Below are 13,541 nucleotides of genomic sequence, written 5' to 3' on the forward strand. Positions count from 1 at the left end.
GCAAAATAAAAGTAATCACCTAAACTGAGAGGGACTGGAGAGACAAATGTTCAAGCACTGCCTTGACTTTACAAGGAAATCCTGGCTTCATCTGGACAGAACTCCTTCATCTCAAGCACACATCACCAACATGAGGCTCCGTGCAACGCTGTAAGGCCTGGGCTAAAAACAACCTGCCCTCGGGTCGGGAAGCCACGGCAAAGTGAGGCAGCGTACCTTGTGCAGCGGTGAAGCTAGACGACGGGGTTGGTGTAATTATCCCAAAATTAAAGCCAGTCCTAGTGAGTGAAGAGAAATTAAAAATGAACAAACCTAAGGCACAATATCCCCTTTCACAATTCAGTCATATACGCTCTCCATACAGAGTAAAGTCACTCCAAGACTTGTAGCAGCGAGCGGCCATGGCGGCCGAGGAGGGCCAGGGAAGGCCTGCGCAGGATGGCCGGGCCGTTCATGGCGCTCGCTGCAGGCCAGTGATTGTGGCTCCGGCACACAGCCTGCCCAGGGAAGGAGTGCAGAAGCCCGCAGGACAGAGCCAGTGGCACTGAGGGAGCTCACAGAGCGCGTCTGGAGAGCTGGACAGAATGCAGCAACCACTGCCTCTCTTTTTGGGAGTACTTTCTTTACACAGTGAGTAAAGATACTGCAGCCAAAGGAAAAAATTCAGTGCAAGTGTAAACTAGAACAGATTATTCACTGCGATGAAAGCTCATACAGCACATTTAAAATGAAACGATTTTCAAACTATATGGGTCCAAACCATAGCAAATACAGTACATAATATAAGGATTTAGAATTGTTAAGCCCATCACTGCCATCCTTGAAAGAACAGACGATACAGAAGATGTGCTAAACATTTTATCATATCAAAGCAAACACAAAAAGCAGGGCTGGCACCGAGTTCCGGAGTCCGCTATGGGTGCTGGCTCACATCCTCACTGCTCTGCTTCTAACCTGGCTCTCTGCTAACAGCCTGGGAAGGCAGGAAGACGGCCAAGTTCTTGGATCCCTGACTCGATCATGGACAACTTGGAAGAGGCTTCTGGCCTCACCTGGGTCAGCCCTGGTCATTGCTGCCATTCGAGGACTGAACTGGTGGATGAAAGGCCCCTCTCTATTCATTCTCCTTCAAATGAACAAAGGTTAAAAACAAACAAAAGGCCCATACCCTCTTTATTTATTTTTATTTTTTACCCATAGCCTCTATGTGTACTTTTACCCTCAATGTTGACAGCCTCAACCTTCAGGAAGAATCTGTGCCTAACAGAATGAGCCACTGACATAATGACACAAACATTTCCAGCTCAATTTAAAAATCGTAATAAAGTGTCATTTCAGAGATAAAGAATTACTAGGATTGCAACAAGCTTCTTCGGCACTGATCTACTCTTGCTCCAAATGACCTCTGTAACATATAAATCACAATGATTCATAACATGTCTGACTCCCCCCACCGCCTCAGATTTGTTCAAATACTCGCCTTTCTACCAGTATTTATGTGATAATACGGGTACTGGCTCAAGTGCCTGGGAAAGCAGCAGGAAAGACAGCCCAAGTGCTGGGCCTGGCACTCACGTGGGAGACCCAGCCTCAGCCATCGGGGGAGAGAACCAATAGGTGAAAGATCTCTACTTCTCCCTCTCTTTAACTCCAATTTTCAAATAGATAATAAACACATTTTTTAAAACGTATTACAATAGGAAAGAGAGTGGAGTTAATACACTGAAACAGCCTAAGAGCCCTTTGTTTGATTGACACTGAATACAGAACCCTTCAAGGGTGAAAAATCCTCGGACAGGCTTGCGCTTTTATTTAGCTGAGACAGAGGGGGACACAGAGGCAGGCGCATGCCCAAGGACATGCACCTGCTCCACGGGCTCACTCTGCAAATGCCCCCACGGCCAGGGCTGGGGCTGAAGCCTGGAGCCAGCTCAGCCTAGGACTTCCACTTGGCTGGCAGGAATTCAATGCCTTCAGCCACCTCTACCGTCTCTAAGGACTATTAACAGAAGCAAACCCAGCTACTGAACACAAGCCAAGTGAGATGTGGGTATCCTAGCCAGCTTCTTCAGTGCTAGGCTAAATGTCCACCTCTTTAGCAGGTTTTATTTTCTACTATTTTCTTCTTGGTTGAAAGGTAGAGGGAAGGAGACAGAGAGAGAAAGATCTAGGCTTTGAATCAGCTAAACTCCAGCCATTGTCACCATTTGGGGGAACCAGGTGCTTCTTCTGCCGCTTTCCCAGGTCATAGGCAGGGAGCTGGATCAGAGTGGAACAGCCAGGACACAAACTGGAGCCCACATGGGATGCAGGTGCTGTAGGTGAAAGCTTAGCCTAGTATTCCACGGCACTGGCCCTGCTTTCAACATGTTTAGGCTCACCTATATGGAATCAGAAGTGTCCCCAAAGGGACACACTTTAGCAACTCACACAGGTGTCACAAAGACCCAGACAGCAGCATCAAAGGTAGGTGAGAGTTCACCCTGGGCTGAGGTTTTTTATTTTCAGAAAATGACTCAACTTTGAAAGTGTGCACCATTATTTTTTAGAAAATGAAAGAAACAGATTCTTTTATATCTGCATACACAAATTTTAAATAGCTGCCATCATCCATTTTATATATTTTATTTGTAAGAGTTACAGAGAGAGAAGACACAGAGACAGAGAATGTGTGCTACAGAGAAGGACAGAGAGATGTTCCACCAGCTGCTCTCGACTCAAATGGCTGTGACGGCCAGAGCTGGGCCCAGGCAAAGCTGGGTACTCCAGTCTGGTCTCCTGAATGGACATCAGTTGGGTCATTTTCTGCTGCTTTCCCAGGCACATAAGGAGCTGGGATTGGAAGCGGCACCCGCTGGGACGCTGGCTTTACAGGTTATGACATAGTGCCAGCTCCTTATCAGATATTCCTAGTTCAGTCTACTGCATTTTCTTTTTTAAACAGTGGCATTGCAGCCAATTAATTTTTTCTTTTTTAAGATTTATTTTATTTTTTATTGGAAAGTCAGATATACAGACAGGAGGAGAGATAGGGAGAAAGATCTTCTGTCCATTGATTCACTCCCAAAGTGGCTGCAACTGGTGGATCAGAGCTTATATGAAGCCTGGAACCAGGAGCTTCTTCCAGATCTCCCACGTGGGTGCAGGGTCCCAATGCTCTGAGCCACCCTCCATTGCTTTCCCAGGCCACAAGCAGGGAGCTGGATGGGGAGCAGGGCCACCGGGATTAGAACTGGCAGCCAAATGGGATCCTGGGCATGCAAGGCAAGGATTTTAGACGCTAGGCTACCGTGCAGGGCCAGTCCACTGCATTTTCAATGCAGGGAAATCAACGTGTTAGCACCTAGCCTCCAAGTGATATCTAAATGAAAATATATTATAACAAACTAGACACATTACACAACTTAACAGAAACCCCCATACTCCAAGACCCAGGACCCAGGCTAAAAAACAAAACAGAAACAGCAGAAGAAACAGATTCACATCAGGAAGTGAAGTCACTGGCCCTGTCACGAGCTGTAACACTGACAACGAAGCAGACGGTGATTTCATGCGCGTTTCACAAACTCATAAACCCACCCCGATCCCAAGACCGAGAAACGACACACGTAAAGACACTGGTGTTCTGCAAGAAAACCAAGTTCATCACTGACCCTGCCGGAGCAAACGAGAAAGACTTGCTGAACTGTCCACCAGCAGATGGGCTGGAAGTCACAGCGGTTTCTGTCTTGGCTGTCCCCGGCCCTGAAGTCATGGCAGAAAATAAGAACATCACAGAAAGTCAGTAAGAAACATTAATGCAGGCTGTAATTCTCTAGCTTTTTTAGAGCTGCAGATTAATTTTGTGGCTCTCATTCAAGTGCATTTTGTCACACCTTAGGCAGCAAGTGGAGTGAACACGCTGTCTGACTTTAGGGCAATGCCACTGACCCTGTCTTTGTTGGGTCAATGTGAATTCCATGATACCTCTCCTTTCCAGAAAAGATATCACAATAAATGTCAACACTTACAGTTTAAAAAATTTGTTCTAGGCTTTAACGGCATGAGGAAATGCAAAACCAAACCAAACCAGAAACCGGCCATGATCTGTAGACCATGTGGCTTTATAGTTATTTACAACTTCTGCACAGAAACTCCTAACTAGCTGAGCAATGACTGTCCGGCTATTTACTTCTCTGTACATTTCTACATTTTCCATAATTACCATGTATTTATAAATACTTTTATTGAATTACATGATTGTTAAGATACAGAGTTGCACATAATGTTCAAGGTAAAATTCATTTTCCTCGGGCCTGGCATGGTAGCCTAGTGGCTAAAGTCCTTGTCACATTTCCTAATTTGAATCTCAACCGATGAGGAAGATTTTGTGACTCCACTAACAACCTCCACCTGCAGCCGTGGCCCCAACGGAGAAGTCCTACAAGATCTCCCTCACGAGGCAGCCATGACCCCGACCGCAGCGCGACAGTAACCCCACTAGAATACAATTGTAGCTTATACACAGTAATGGTTTTCTTCTGAATGCAAGGAACATTTTTCCTTAAGATTAGAAAGCTGTGCATTTCACAGACCGATTCTGAGTTGAGGTTATGGTAGGCAGGCTGTGTACGCGTGGAGTTCAGTCTGTCATATAGCGCACTAGACTCACTTGAATGAGTTCATCAGTTTAAGACCCCTGGAGCAGCAAGCCATATAAGCCAAACAAGGAGAGCTACCCAACAAGGGGATGCTGAGAAAGACTCATGAAATGCAGGTTAAAAAGCATTCAGGAACAGAAGTCTGGTGCAACAGTTAAGCTGACGCTTGGGAACCCTTGAGGTCGTATCTGAGTATTTTCAGTCCCAGCTTCATTTCCGATTCCAGCTTCCTGCTAATGTAGACCCTGGCAGGCAGAGGTTGGATGATGGGCGCGCTGCCACCCACATGGGAATTCCTAGCTCTTGGCACTGGCCTACCTGGCCAAACTCTGGATATGTGGGGAATAAGCTGGCAGATGAAAGGTCTGTCTCACTCTGTCTCTCTGGTTTTCAAATAAAATGAAAGTATTCCCTTGTTTCACACTGGCTTGAGCAACGTAGATCCTGGTGAACACACTTGTGGTTCCCCAAGCAATGTGCCTGAGTAAGTGTCAGAGAAGTATACAAAGCCCAAATCATCTTATAAGGCTCTCCTGTATCTGTGGCAGCTACTGTAACCAATCTGTTGCACTCTCCATGCTGTCCAGGCTTTTGAATGCTTACTGCGGACCAATACTCATTTTGACATAAGATATACAGCGCTCAGCATCCTGACCCACTCTTCTGCAGCCTGAGCATCCAGCAAGGTGCAGAAAATACTACTGTTCCTTTAGGAAGAGGAAGCACAGAGCTCCTCCACTGCTGTCCAGTTTTCCATAGCGTGTTCAACTTGGGAAGCCTACCTAGTTTCTCACGGGCGAATTTCCTAGAAATTCTTCATCAGAGGAGGTCTTAAGAAGCGATCTCATACTTAAGTTTCCAGGATCCAGAACACAAACTCTTTGAGGCGCTTCTGTCACCCTTAGAGTCACTGAAACAGAATGTCAACTGACCTGCAGCATTGCCCGCGGAGGACACCTGACTGGACCCTGCTGGTGTGGGCCCGGGTGGCTTGAAGGAACCTATCAGAGACCCCTGCAACAGAACACAGGGAAATTCATGTCAAATCTAACCACCCATGGAATAAAGGAACAAGTAAAATGTAAATTAAAAACATAGTAAGTAGGGCAAAGCATTTGTATTTAGCTGGATCAGGAAAAAGTTTCAATTTAGGTCAACTGTGTGTAAAATCACATGCGAGAACAGAACCAAACACTGTGCACGCTCCAAGAAGGCAATCGCGCCCAGCATGGAAAGGGTAGTGATTAAATGAATTACTCTAATTTCCAATGAATTTACAATAAGGTTAAAATGTAAAACCTCAAATTTCCCATTTCCAAGTCAATACTCTTCCAGCCAGACGTCAAGTTTCATGGCCATTCATGGATCTTGCCCAGCCACATGATGAGCGCCAACAGTGAGCCCTTGGGCAGCAGGTACGCGCTGCTGGCGATGCCCACTTCCCGCACAGGCGTCTGGGCCACACGCTAGGATGGAGCAGGATGGCTCCAGTGGCTGCATCCCCGTCACCCACGTGGGAGACCCTCACGGAGCTCCACATTCCTAAATGGCTTGCCCGAGTCACAGCTGAGTGAACCAGAGATGGAAGACCAACTTCTCTCTTAAACAAAAGTGAAAACAAAATTTTGAAAAATGTTTAATGTTAAATGGCAAACTAACGAACAAACACATGTTCAGGTTCAAATGCTAATTTGACACAACCTAAAGCTGCTCATCTCAGATCTAAGGATCATAGAAAAAGTCGGACAGCTTCATCTACCTTCTAGGCATCTCCTATTATTTCTTCTGGATCAAATGCTTACAATATAACCTTTTTAAAAAAGATTTATTAATATATTTATTTTATTGGAAGTCAGATTTACAGTTAAAAGGAGAGACAGAAAAATCTTCCATCTGCTGGTTTACTCTCCAAGTAGTCGCAATGGCAAGAGCTGAGCTGATCTGAAGCCAGGAGCAAGAAGCTTCCTCTGGGTCTCCCATGTGGGTGCAGAGTCCCAAGGCCTTGGGCCATCCTCGACTGCTTTCCCAGGCCAGAGACAGGCATCTGGGCAGGAAGTGGAGTAGCCAGGACCTGAACTGGAGCCCAAATGGGAACCTGGCATATGCAAGATGAGGCTTCTAGCTACCAGGCTACCACATTGGGCCCATTAGAACCTATTTTTAACAGACAATGTCTATCAGGCAAGAACCTGAAGGTAGACATATTACTGAAAATATGGACCCTGAAAACAGAGGCTGTGCAAGAATGCAGACAGACTACTCAGTGCTTGGACAGCAATGAGCTGGATGCCTGGAGTCCCACACTGTCCCAGCATCCACCTGCGCCATTAGCCTGCACTGGTCACCTGGGTGTGGATATGTGAGACACCTAAAGAAACGACCTGCCCCTTGCATATGGTGGCTGTTAAAGGTTAACTGTGACCATACTGACGGAGCATAATCAAACCGCAACACTTCAAACACAGTATTAGAATCACTATTGAATGTAAGATGTTAAATGGCCCAGGAATGCAGCACCAAGCCCCGACTAACCTACTTCGTTAACCACCATGCCAAGGTTGACATAAACCCCGGGGACCCGATCACAGCACATCACCATCAGCAGTGTGGCTTTTAAATAAAAACCATGCTCAGAAGAAGCCAGCCTTCACTCTAGAAGACTGCCAAGGTTTGTTACCTGCTTGGCCTGGTTGGCAGCCACTGGGGTTAAGCCGGGGTGAGGTGCTCTGCCTGCAGAGTACGGCACTGAAGAGCTGGAACACACACAGAGCACATGCTGAGACAGGCATGAAGGACAAAAACACCCGTCCTGGAGTTCGTCTGCTATCTAAAAACCAACCAAATTCATCTGACATTTTTTGATTCACGAATACACTTTTAAAGGTAGTTGGATTTCTGGCACTAAAGTTCATAGCAGTGATCCCAAAACTCAAGATCTTTCAGCAATCCTAACAAAAAAAATTTGCAGTTATTCAGAACAGTGTTGTCCCCTCTCTGCCCGCACCTTTTCCCCTTACCCTAAACCATGAAAAGAATTCCGGTACTCCTCTCCAAGCCTGAAACAATGTGCAACAGGATCTACGGATCTGTCAACCTGCTGTCCCATTCGACCTGCAGGTGCCACCCAAGAGGTTCTGCCTTCTCACAGCGACTGTCCTCCGAGCCCAAGGCTCACCAGCTCCGCCCTGAAGGGCGTGAGTATCCCGCTCTGCTTCCAGCCCACACCTGCTCCACAGCTCACCGTCCTCTGCTACGCTGCAAGCAGGGAGCGGCTACTGTACAGGGGAGTGGGGATAAGTCACGCCAGGTGTTAAAACATCACTCATCGTAACAATACAAGGATGCAGTCACAGACAGCAGTTCTTAGCTTCTAGGAGCCATTTCCGAGTCATTTTATCTACCCTCAGCCTAAAGCTGTTTGGATACAGCATTGAGATCTAGCTACGGGGAGATGACCGTCGGCAAGCGTTCTGGAAGACAGAGAGCGGGCTGTGGGCTGCTGCCTCCACCTCTGGCCCCCAGCCTACGGGGAGATGACCGTCGGCAAGCGTTCTGGAAGATTCAAACAGTATCTAAAACATTATCCAAGATTCTGCTAAATCAAGCTACAGTCCCGGAATTCATGTCTAGACACTACGTAACTTCAATAACTAAGCTGAAATTTGCATTAAGAGCTTTTAAAAGAACCACAGTGAATCTAAAAAAAAAATTCTGTAAGGATTTTAAGTGATATAGAAAAAAGGAAACAATGTTTACGATTAAGCTGTAAATGCAGAATTCTCTGCAGTATGTATCAAAATGAAAAAACCCTGAAAACAGCAATTATATACGGGTGGTTAACGAGTACATGCAGGAGCTACGCCCACTGAGGTTCCTCAGTGAGACACGCTTAGAGGGGCTGAAGAGCTGCTCTTGGGGATCCTGGCGTCACATAGGAGCACCAGTCAGAGTCCTGGCTGCCCCACTGCCCAGCCAGTGCCCCAGAAACGGCCAGGGAGAGCAGCGTGTGGCTCTGGCTCCTGCAGCCACAAGGAGGGCTTGGAGGACGTTCCAGATCGCGGCTTGGTTCAGCTCTGACCACTGAGGCACCTGGGGGTAAAACAGCACATGAAGACCTCTCTGTCTCTGTAATTTTGCGGCTCAGAGACAGTGAAATGCAAAGTTAAATACTTAAAATATATTCTAGGAAACTATGCTTAAAAGAACCTGAAAGTCTACCATTTTGCAATGACCACAGTCCCTTCTCAATTGCTTCCTTGGGAGGCAGCAGGAAATACTATTAATATGTATAAGTAAAATCAGAGCACGGCTTTACTAAAAAGAAACTGCGTCTTAGCTATCGTGTTGAACATTAGACTGGAGCTCGATTCTCTGGGGAACAGAAACCCTTCTTAAGGTTCTTTTCTACCTTCTGCGTCAAAAAAAATTTTTTTTTGTAACAGGTAAACAGCATACTCCCAACAAATCCTTTATCAAAGATCACCTCGGCTAAATCATGAGGTCAAAAACCTTGATAAAAAGTAAAGTCTCCACGAGATATTTCATACACGTGGTTGATGATGAAAATATCTCAGACACGCCAGACCGTCCGTCCTTTACCGATGTGAGTTTACTCTCCTAGGTTTGACTCACCAGTGGCTTTTCCAGCCTTCTCTGCTAGGAAACTGGCTGTAATTCTCGAACTCCAATGCCCAGTTTTTTCCCTTGGGAAGTTTGCAATAATCACTAATGACACCTTGACCTAAACAGCACACCAAAGGTAAGCGAGCAGGCTTATTTATGTCTGTTAGCGTGGCCCTGAGTTCACTGAAACATGACTCGAGCGGGTGGCGCAGACAAACAGACCAACAGAGAAGGTCAACAGGGTGATGAGGCAGGGCCACGAGCCACATGCCCACCAAACAGGGTGCAGAACTACTCAGCAGGGCAGTGAGGAGTGGGTGTCTGTGCTGGACTCGGCATGGGCACCAGACCCTAATGCCCCAAACTGGCACTGATCTTCCCAATTCCAACACTGAAACTGAAAAGATGTCTCTCCGGTCTTCCCTCTACCACTGGCAGGCCAAAAGACTTAGAGACTGTGGCTGCAACCTATCCAGAGCACCGCAGGCCACAGGCACCTGTGGCTGCTCGGGCAGTGCACAGAGGCTAACCAAGAACAAGTGAACTCCAGCAGCCATGCCCCACTGCTCGAAGGCTGGCATGGAGGGGGGCTGGAGAGCTGTGAGCAGAGAAGATGAAAATCAGAGCATGTGGCGGGGCAGAGTGTCAACCTCTACATCACCAGTTTTCAGAAGCAACGGTCTGCTTAGTCCTGAAGGATCACCTCTGGAATTCAGAGCCTTAAATAAATCGATTATCAAACAATCAAGATGCAACTCCTTCCTTGGCTCACCAGCCTGCCGAGTACCACGTGCAGACCTGCGTGCACCAAGCAGCAAGCGGAGTGCGTCATCACGGCAGACTGCGAAGACCTAGGAGCCAGCCGTCCCTGGCTCGGGCAAAAGAAGTCTCCTGAGAACTGAGTGTGTGCAGTGAGGGAAGCCAGCCGAGCTGTTTCGAGCTTCATGAGCAAAAGTAGCCACACTCTGCCAGCCACGATGCTCCCCAGAGGCCGCACGTGTATCCCCAGCTTTTACACACACACACACACACGCAGCGCACGAGGTGGGACCTACCCACTGGCCGGGGAGGAGGCTGGAGGGTTATTCTTCAACTCCTGCACATTCACCACCTGAGGGACGTTCTTCAAGGTTGATTCAGTCAAAGTACTAACAGCTATTTGGATACGACAGAGGAAAAAACCACATGAATATCAGCAAAAATAAAACATCCAGTCACATTTAAATGAATAACCAGGTTTTGAACCCAGGCAGACTGCTAGACACAGCTCTGCAGCAACCCGCTTACTCCATTAATGCGTGTTAATGGAACGCGGTTTTCTAGAGTTTCCGCAAAGCCACGGGGCTGGCTTGTCCTGGCGAAGGGCAGCAGGATCGCAAGGATCCAAAGCCCTCGGACTCAGGACACGGCCACGCATGCACCATTCTCGCACACGGGCTCACTCCAGGTTAGGATCTGTGTTAGGTGCTGGACAGATACAAGGTGTCTGCAATACACTAACATTCTGCTCAAAACACGCTCACCGTTTATGTGAGGCAGACAGAAAGAGCAACGTGCAGAAAGCCAAGCTTGGGCAAGAAGGAGGGAGATGTCAAGAAGTCTACAACAACAACACTAAGTCACTGTTTACTTCCTGGTATTTCAATTTTAGACTGTTTCAAAAGACATGACGATCCTGTGTGATTAACAATTAAGCAGACCAGGGCCCCACACAGTAGCCTAGTGGTTAAGGTCCTTGCCTTGCATGCACCAGGATCCCATATGGTTGCCAGTTCTAATCCCAGCTGCCCCAGTTCCCTGCTTGTGGCCTGGGAAAGTAGTCAAGAATGGTCCAAAGCCTTGGGACCGTGTACCCACATGGGGGACCCAGAAGGGGCTCCTGGCTCCTGGCTTCGGATTGGCTCAGCTCTGACTGTTGTGGTCACTTGGGGAGTGAATCAGCAGATGGAAGATCTTTCTGTCTCTGACTTTCCAATAAATAAATCTTAAAAAAAAAAAAAAAAAGTTTCTTTGGGGAAAAAAACAAAAAAAAAAACAAAAAAACAACCCTAAGCAGACCCACAGCTTGCCCGGCTTGCCTCACTGCGTCCTCGGGCAGGGGGAGAGCCACACCCCAGCAGCATGGCGCACCTGGGCCAGCTCTCACCCCTTCAGGGAGGCAACAGGGGGACTCCGGCCTACAGGTGGACATACTTCGCCTTTCACATTCAAAGATGCTTACTATGGCTTAGAAATTTGTTGCTTGCAACATGGTGATGGAGATCATACCCCCTCTAACTGGGAATGGAACAATCTTTAGCCTAAGTTTACAAAAGACCAACTCAAAAAGCTCAATTTTTGGCATACTGAGCAGAAGGCCAATATTCTGTTTGATTCCAGTACTATTTAAAGAGTGCAACAAATAATTGTATTTTCAGAAAGCTCAAAGGGATCTTAAAAAGCTTTCTTGTTTTGCTCTTCAGCGTCCATTTCTTAGGTGCCTTAACAAGGGTTTTAACTTTGTGTAGAAATCTTGAGTTGCCTTAGGCATTTGGCTCATCAGAGTTTAAGACAGCACTTGTGGTTGTGGAAGGGAGAAGTGCGATGGCTCAATTAATTAATCCTCTACCTTCAAGAACTGGCATCCCAGGTGGGTGCCGGTTTGCATCCTGGCTGCTCCACTTCCCATCCAGCTCCCTGCTTGTGGTCTGGGAAAGCAGCAGAGGATGGCCCAAAGCTTTGGGACCCTGCACCCGCGTGGGAGACCTGGAAGAAGCTCTTGACTCCTGATTGGCTCAGCTCTGGCTGTTGCAGACATGTGGGGAATGAATCAGCAGAATGAAGATCTTTCTGTATCTCCTCTCTGTATATCCGTCTTCTCAATCAAAATAAATACATCTTACTAAAAAAAAAAAAAGCTACCACTTGGGATGTCACAGCCTGTTCGCGTTCTGGCTCCACTCCCAATTCCAGCTTTCTTACTAACAGATACGTAGGGCCTGCCGCCTGCGTGAGAGACTCAGCTTGAGCTCGAGGTGCCTAGCTTTGTGCACTGCAGTTCTGGCTGCTAAGAGGCTCTGAGAGGAAGGCATGTGGTGCAGCTCAGTCCAATGCTACCTGCACTGTCAGCATCCCCATCAGGGCATAGGCTCAAGTCCTGGACCTTCTGCTTCCAATCTAGTTACTGGCTAATGAGCCCAGGGAAGCAGTGAGTGAACCAAGTACCCATGTGGGAGACCTGGCTGCAGCTCAAGGCTCCTGGCTTTGCCTGGCTACTCGGCAGGTCAAACAGTGGATACAAGAGTTCTCTCTCCATATTGCCCTGCCTTTAAAAAATAAGAGTATTTAGCATGTTGTGAACATGAATATGGCAAATTGGCAGTTTCCGTCAGTTGCTGGCAATAGTTTAGAGTGATGACAAATATTATTTTGATTTTTTTGTGTGTTATTTAGTTATGAGGAAAGTGTATGGTAAGCAGTCCATTTGATGGTTTACTAATTTCCTCGTTGTTGAGAAGTCCGAGTTGATTATGTATTTAATATGATAACCATTTGTGTGATGTGAATTGCATTAAGAGTTATGTAGGGCAGAGTTGATGCTTACTAAATGTACAAAATGGATTGATGAGATTAGCCAGTTAAATCTTTTCACCAGTAAGGCACTCAACAGCCCATGAGATATTTATTAAAAATGTTAAGTAAATCCTCTTATTTTTGTATCATAGTGTCAAATAGCAATAAAATAAACATGTTAAGATCCTTAATCTACTGCTATGTTTCACTGTAAAATTTACCTTTGTTAAAATTTGCTTCTGTTCAAGTTTGTTGAGATCGCACGTAAAAGTATCCTAATATTACTTTGGCTGGTATTTTCTAATTACTGTATAATATTTTGGGAATGCAAATTTTATTTGAATGTCAACTACAGTTAAGCATGTGCCGTTCGTTTTTCTTACTCAAGTTTTGTAATTTGATGGAATGTTTTTATTACAATTTAATAAATGCATGCTTTATTTAATATTAAAAAAAAAATAAGAGTATCTGACAAGGGAGCAGCAAATGGAAGATCCTTCTCTGTCTCCCAAATAAGTAACAATAAAGAAATAAAATGTTAAAAATCCTTTATCACTATGTAATTTTTTTTTGTTTATTGCTTTTTTCTCCCTAAATCAAACTACAGTATGTATTTAGTCTTAAAAAGGAACTCTCTAAATGGGTAAGTTTTTACGGCAATACTGAATAATTCCATTCAGCTAAAGCAGAACACTGGCTTATATCAGAGTTACCCAATCCTAGCAA

The 13,541-nt window shown here is 46.1% G+C and overlaps 1 protein-coding gene across 3 annotated transcripts in view; it reads right to left on the reverse strand.

Annotated features, from left to right (window-relative positions):
- NUP214 (nucleoporin 214) overlaps positions 1 to 13,541 on the reverse strand; it is a 77,414-nt gene that overhangs the window by 27,071 nt on the left and 36,802 nt on the right. For all 3 annotated transcript variants that reach the window (XR_009246590.1, XM_058672213.1, XM_058672212.1), the window contains 5 exons: positions 10,319 to 10,418; positions 7,318 to 7,393; positions 5,573 to 5,654; positions 3,654 to 3,744; positions 217 to 278 (listed from right to left, as the gene is read on the reverse strand). Coding sequence is in view for 2 of the 3 variants with exons in the window: in XM_058672213.1 (XP_058528196.1) it covers positions 217 to 278; positions 3,654 to 3,744; positions 5,573 to 5,654; positions 7,318 to 7,393; positions 10,319 to 10,418 (411 nt within the window). In the remaining variant the exon portion in view is untranslated. The remainder of the gene's footprint in view (positions 1 to 216; positions 279 to 3,653; positions 3,745 to 5,572; positions 5,655 to 7,317; positions 7,394 to 10,318; positions 10,419 to 13,541) is intronic.

This window comes from Ochotona princeps, chromosome 14 (assembly GCF_030435755.1).
Source record: "Ochotona princeps isolate mOchPri1 chromosome 14, mOchPri1.hap1, whole genome shotgun sequence".
NCBI classification, from domain to species: Eukaryota; Metazoa; Chordata; class Mammalia; order Lagomorpha; family Ochotonidae; genus Ochotona; species Ochotona princeps.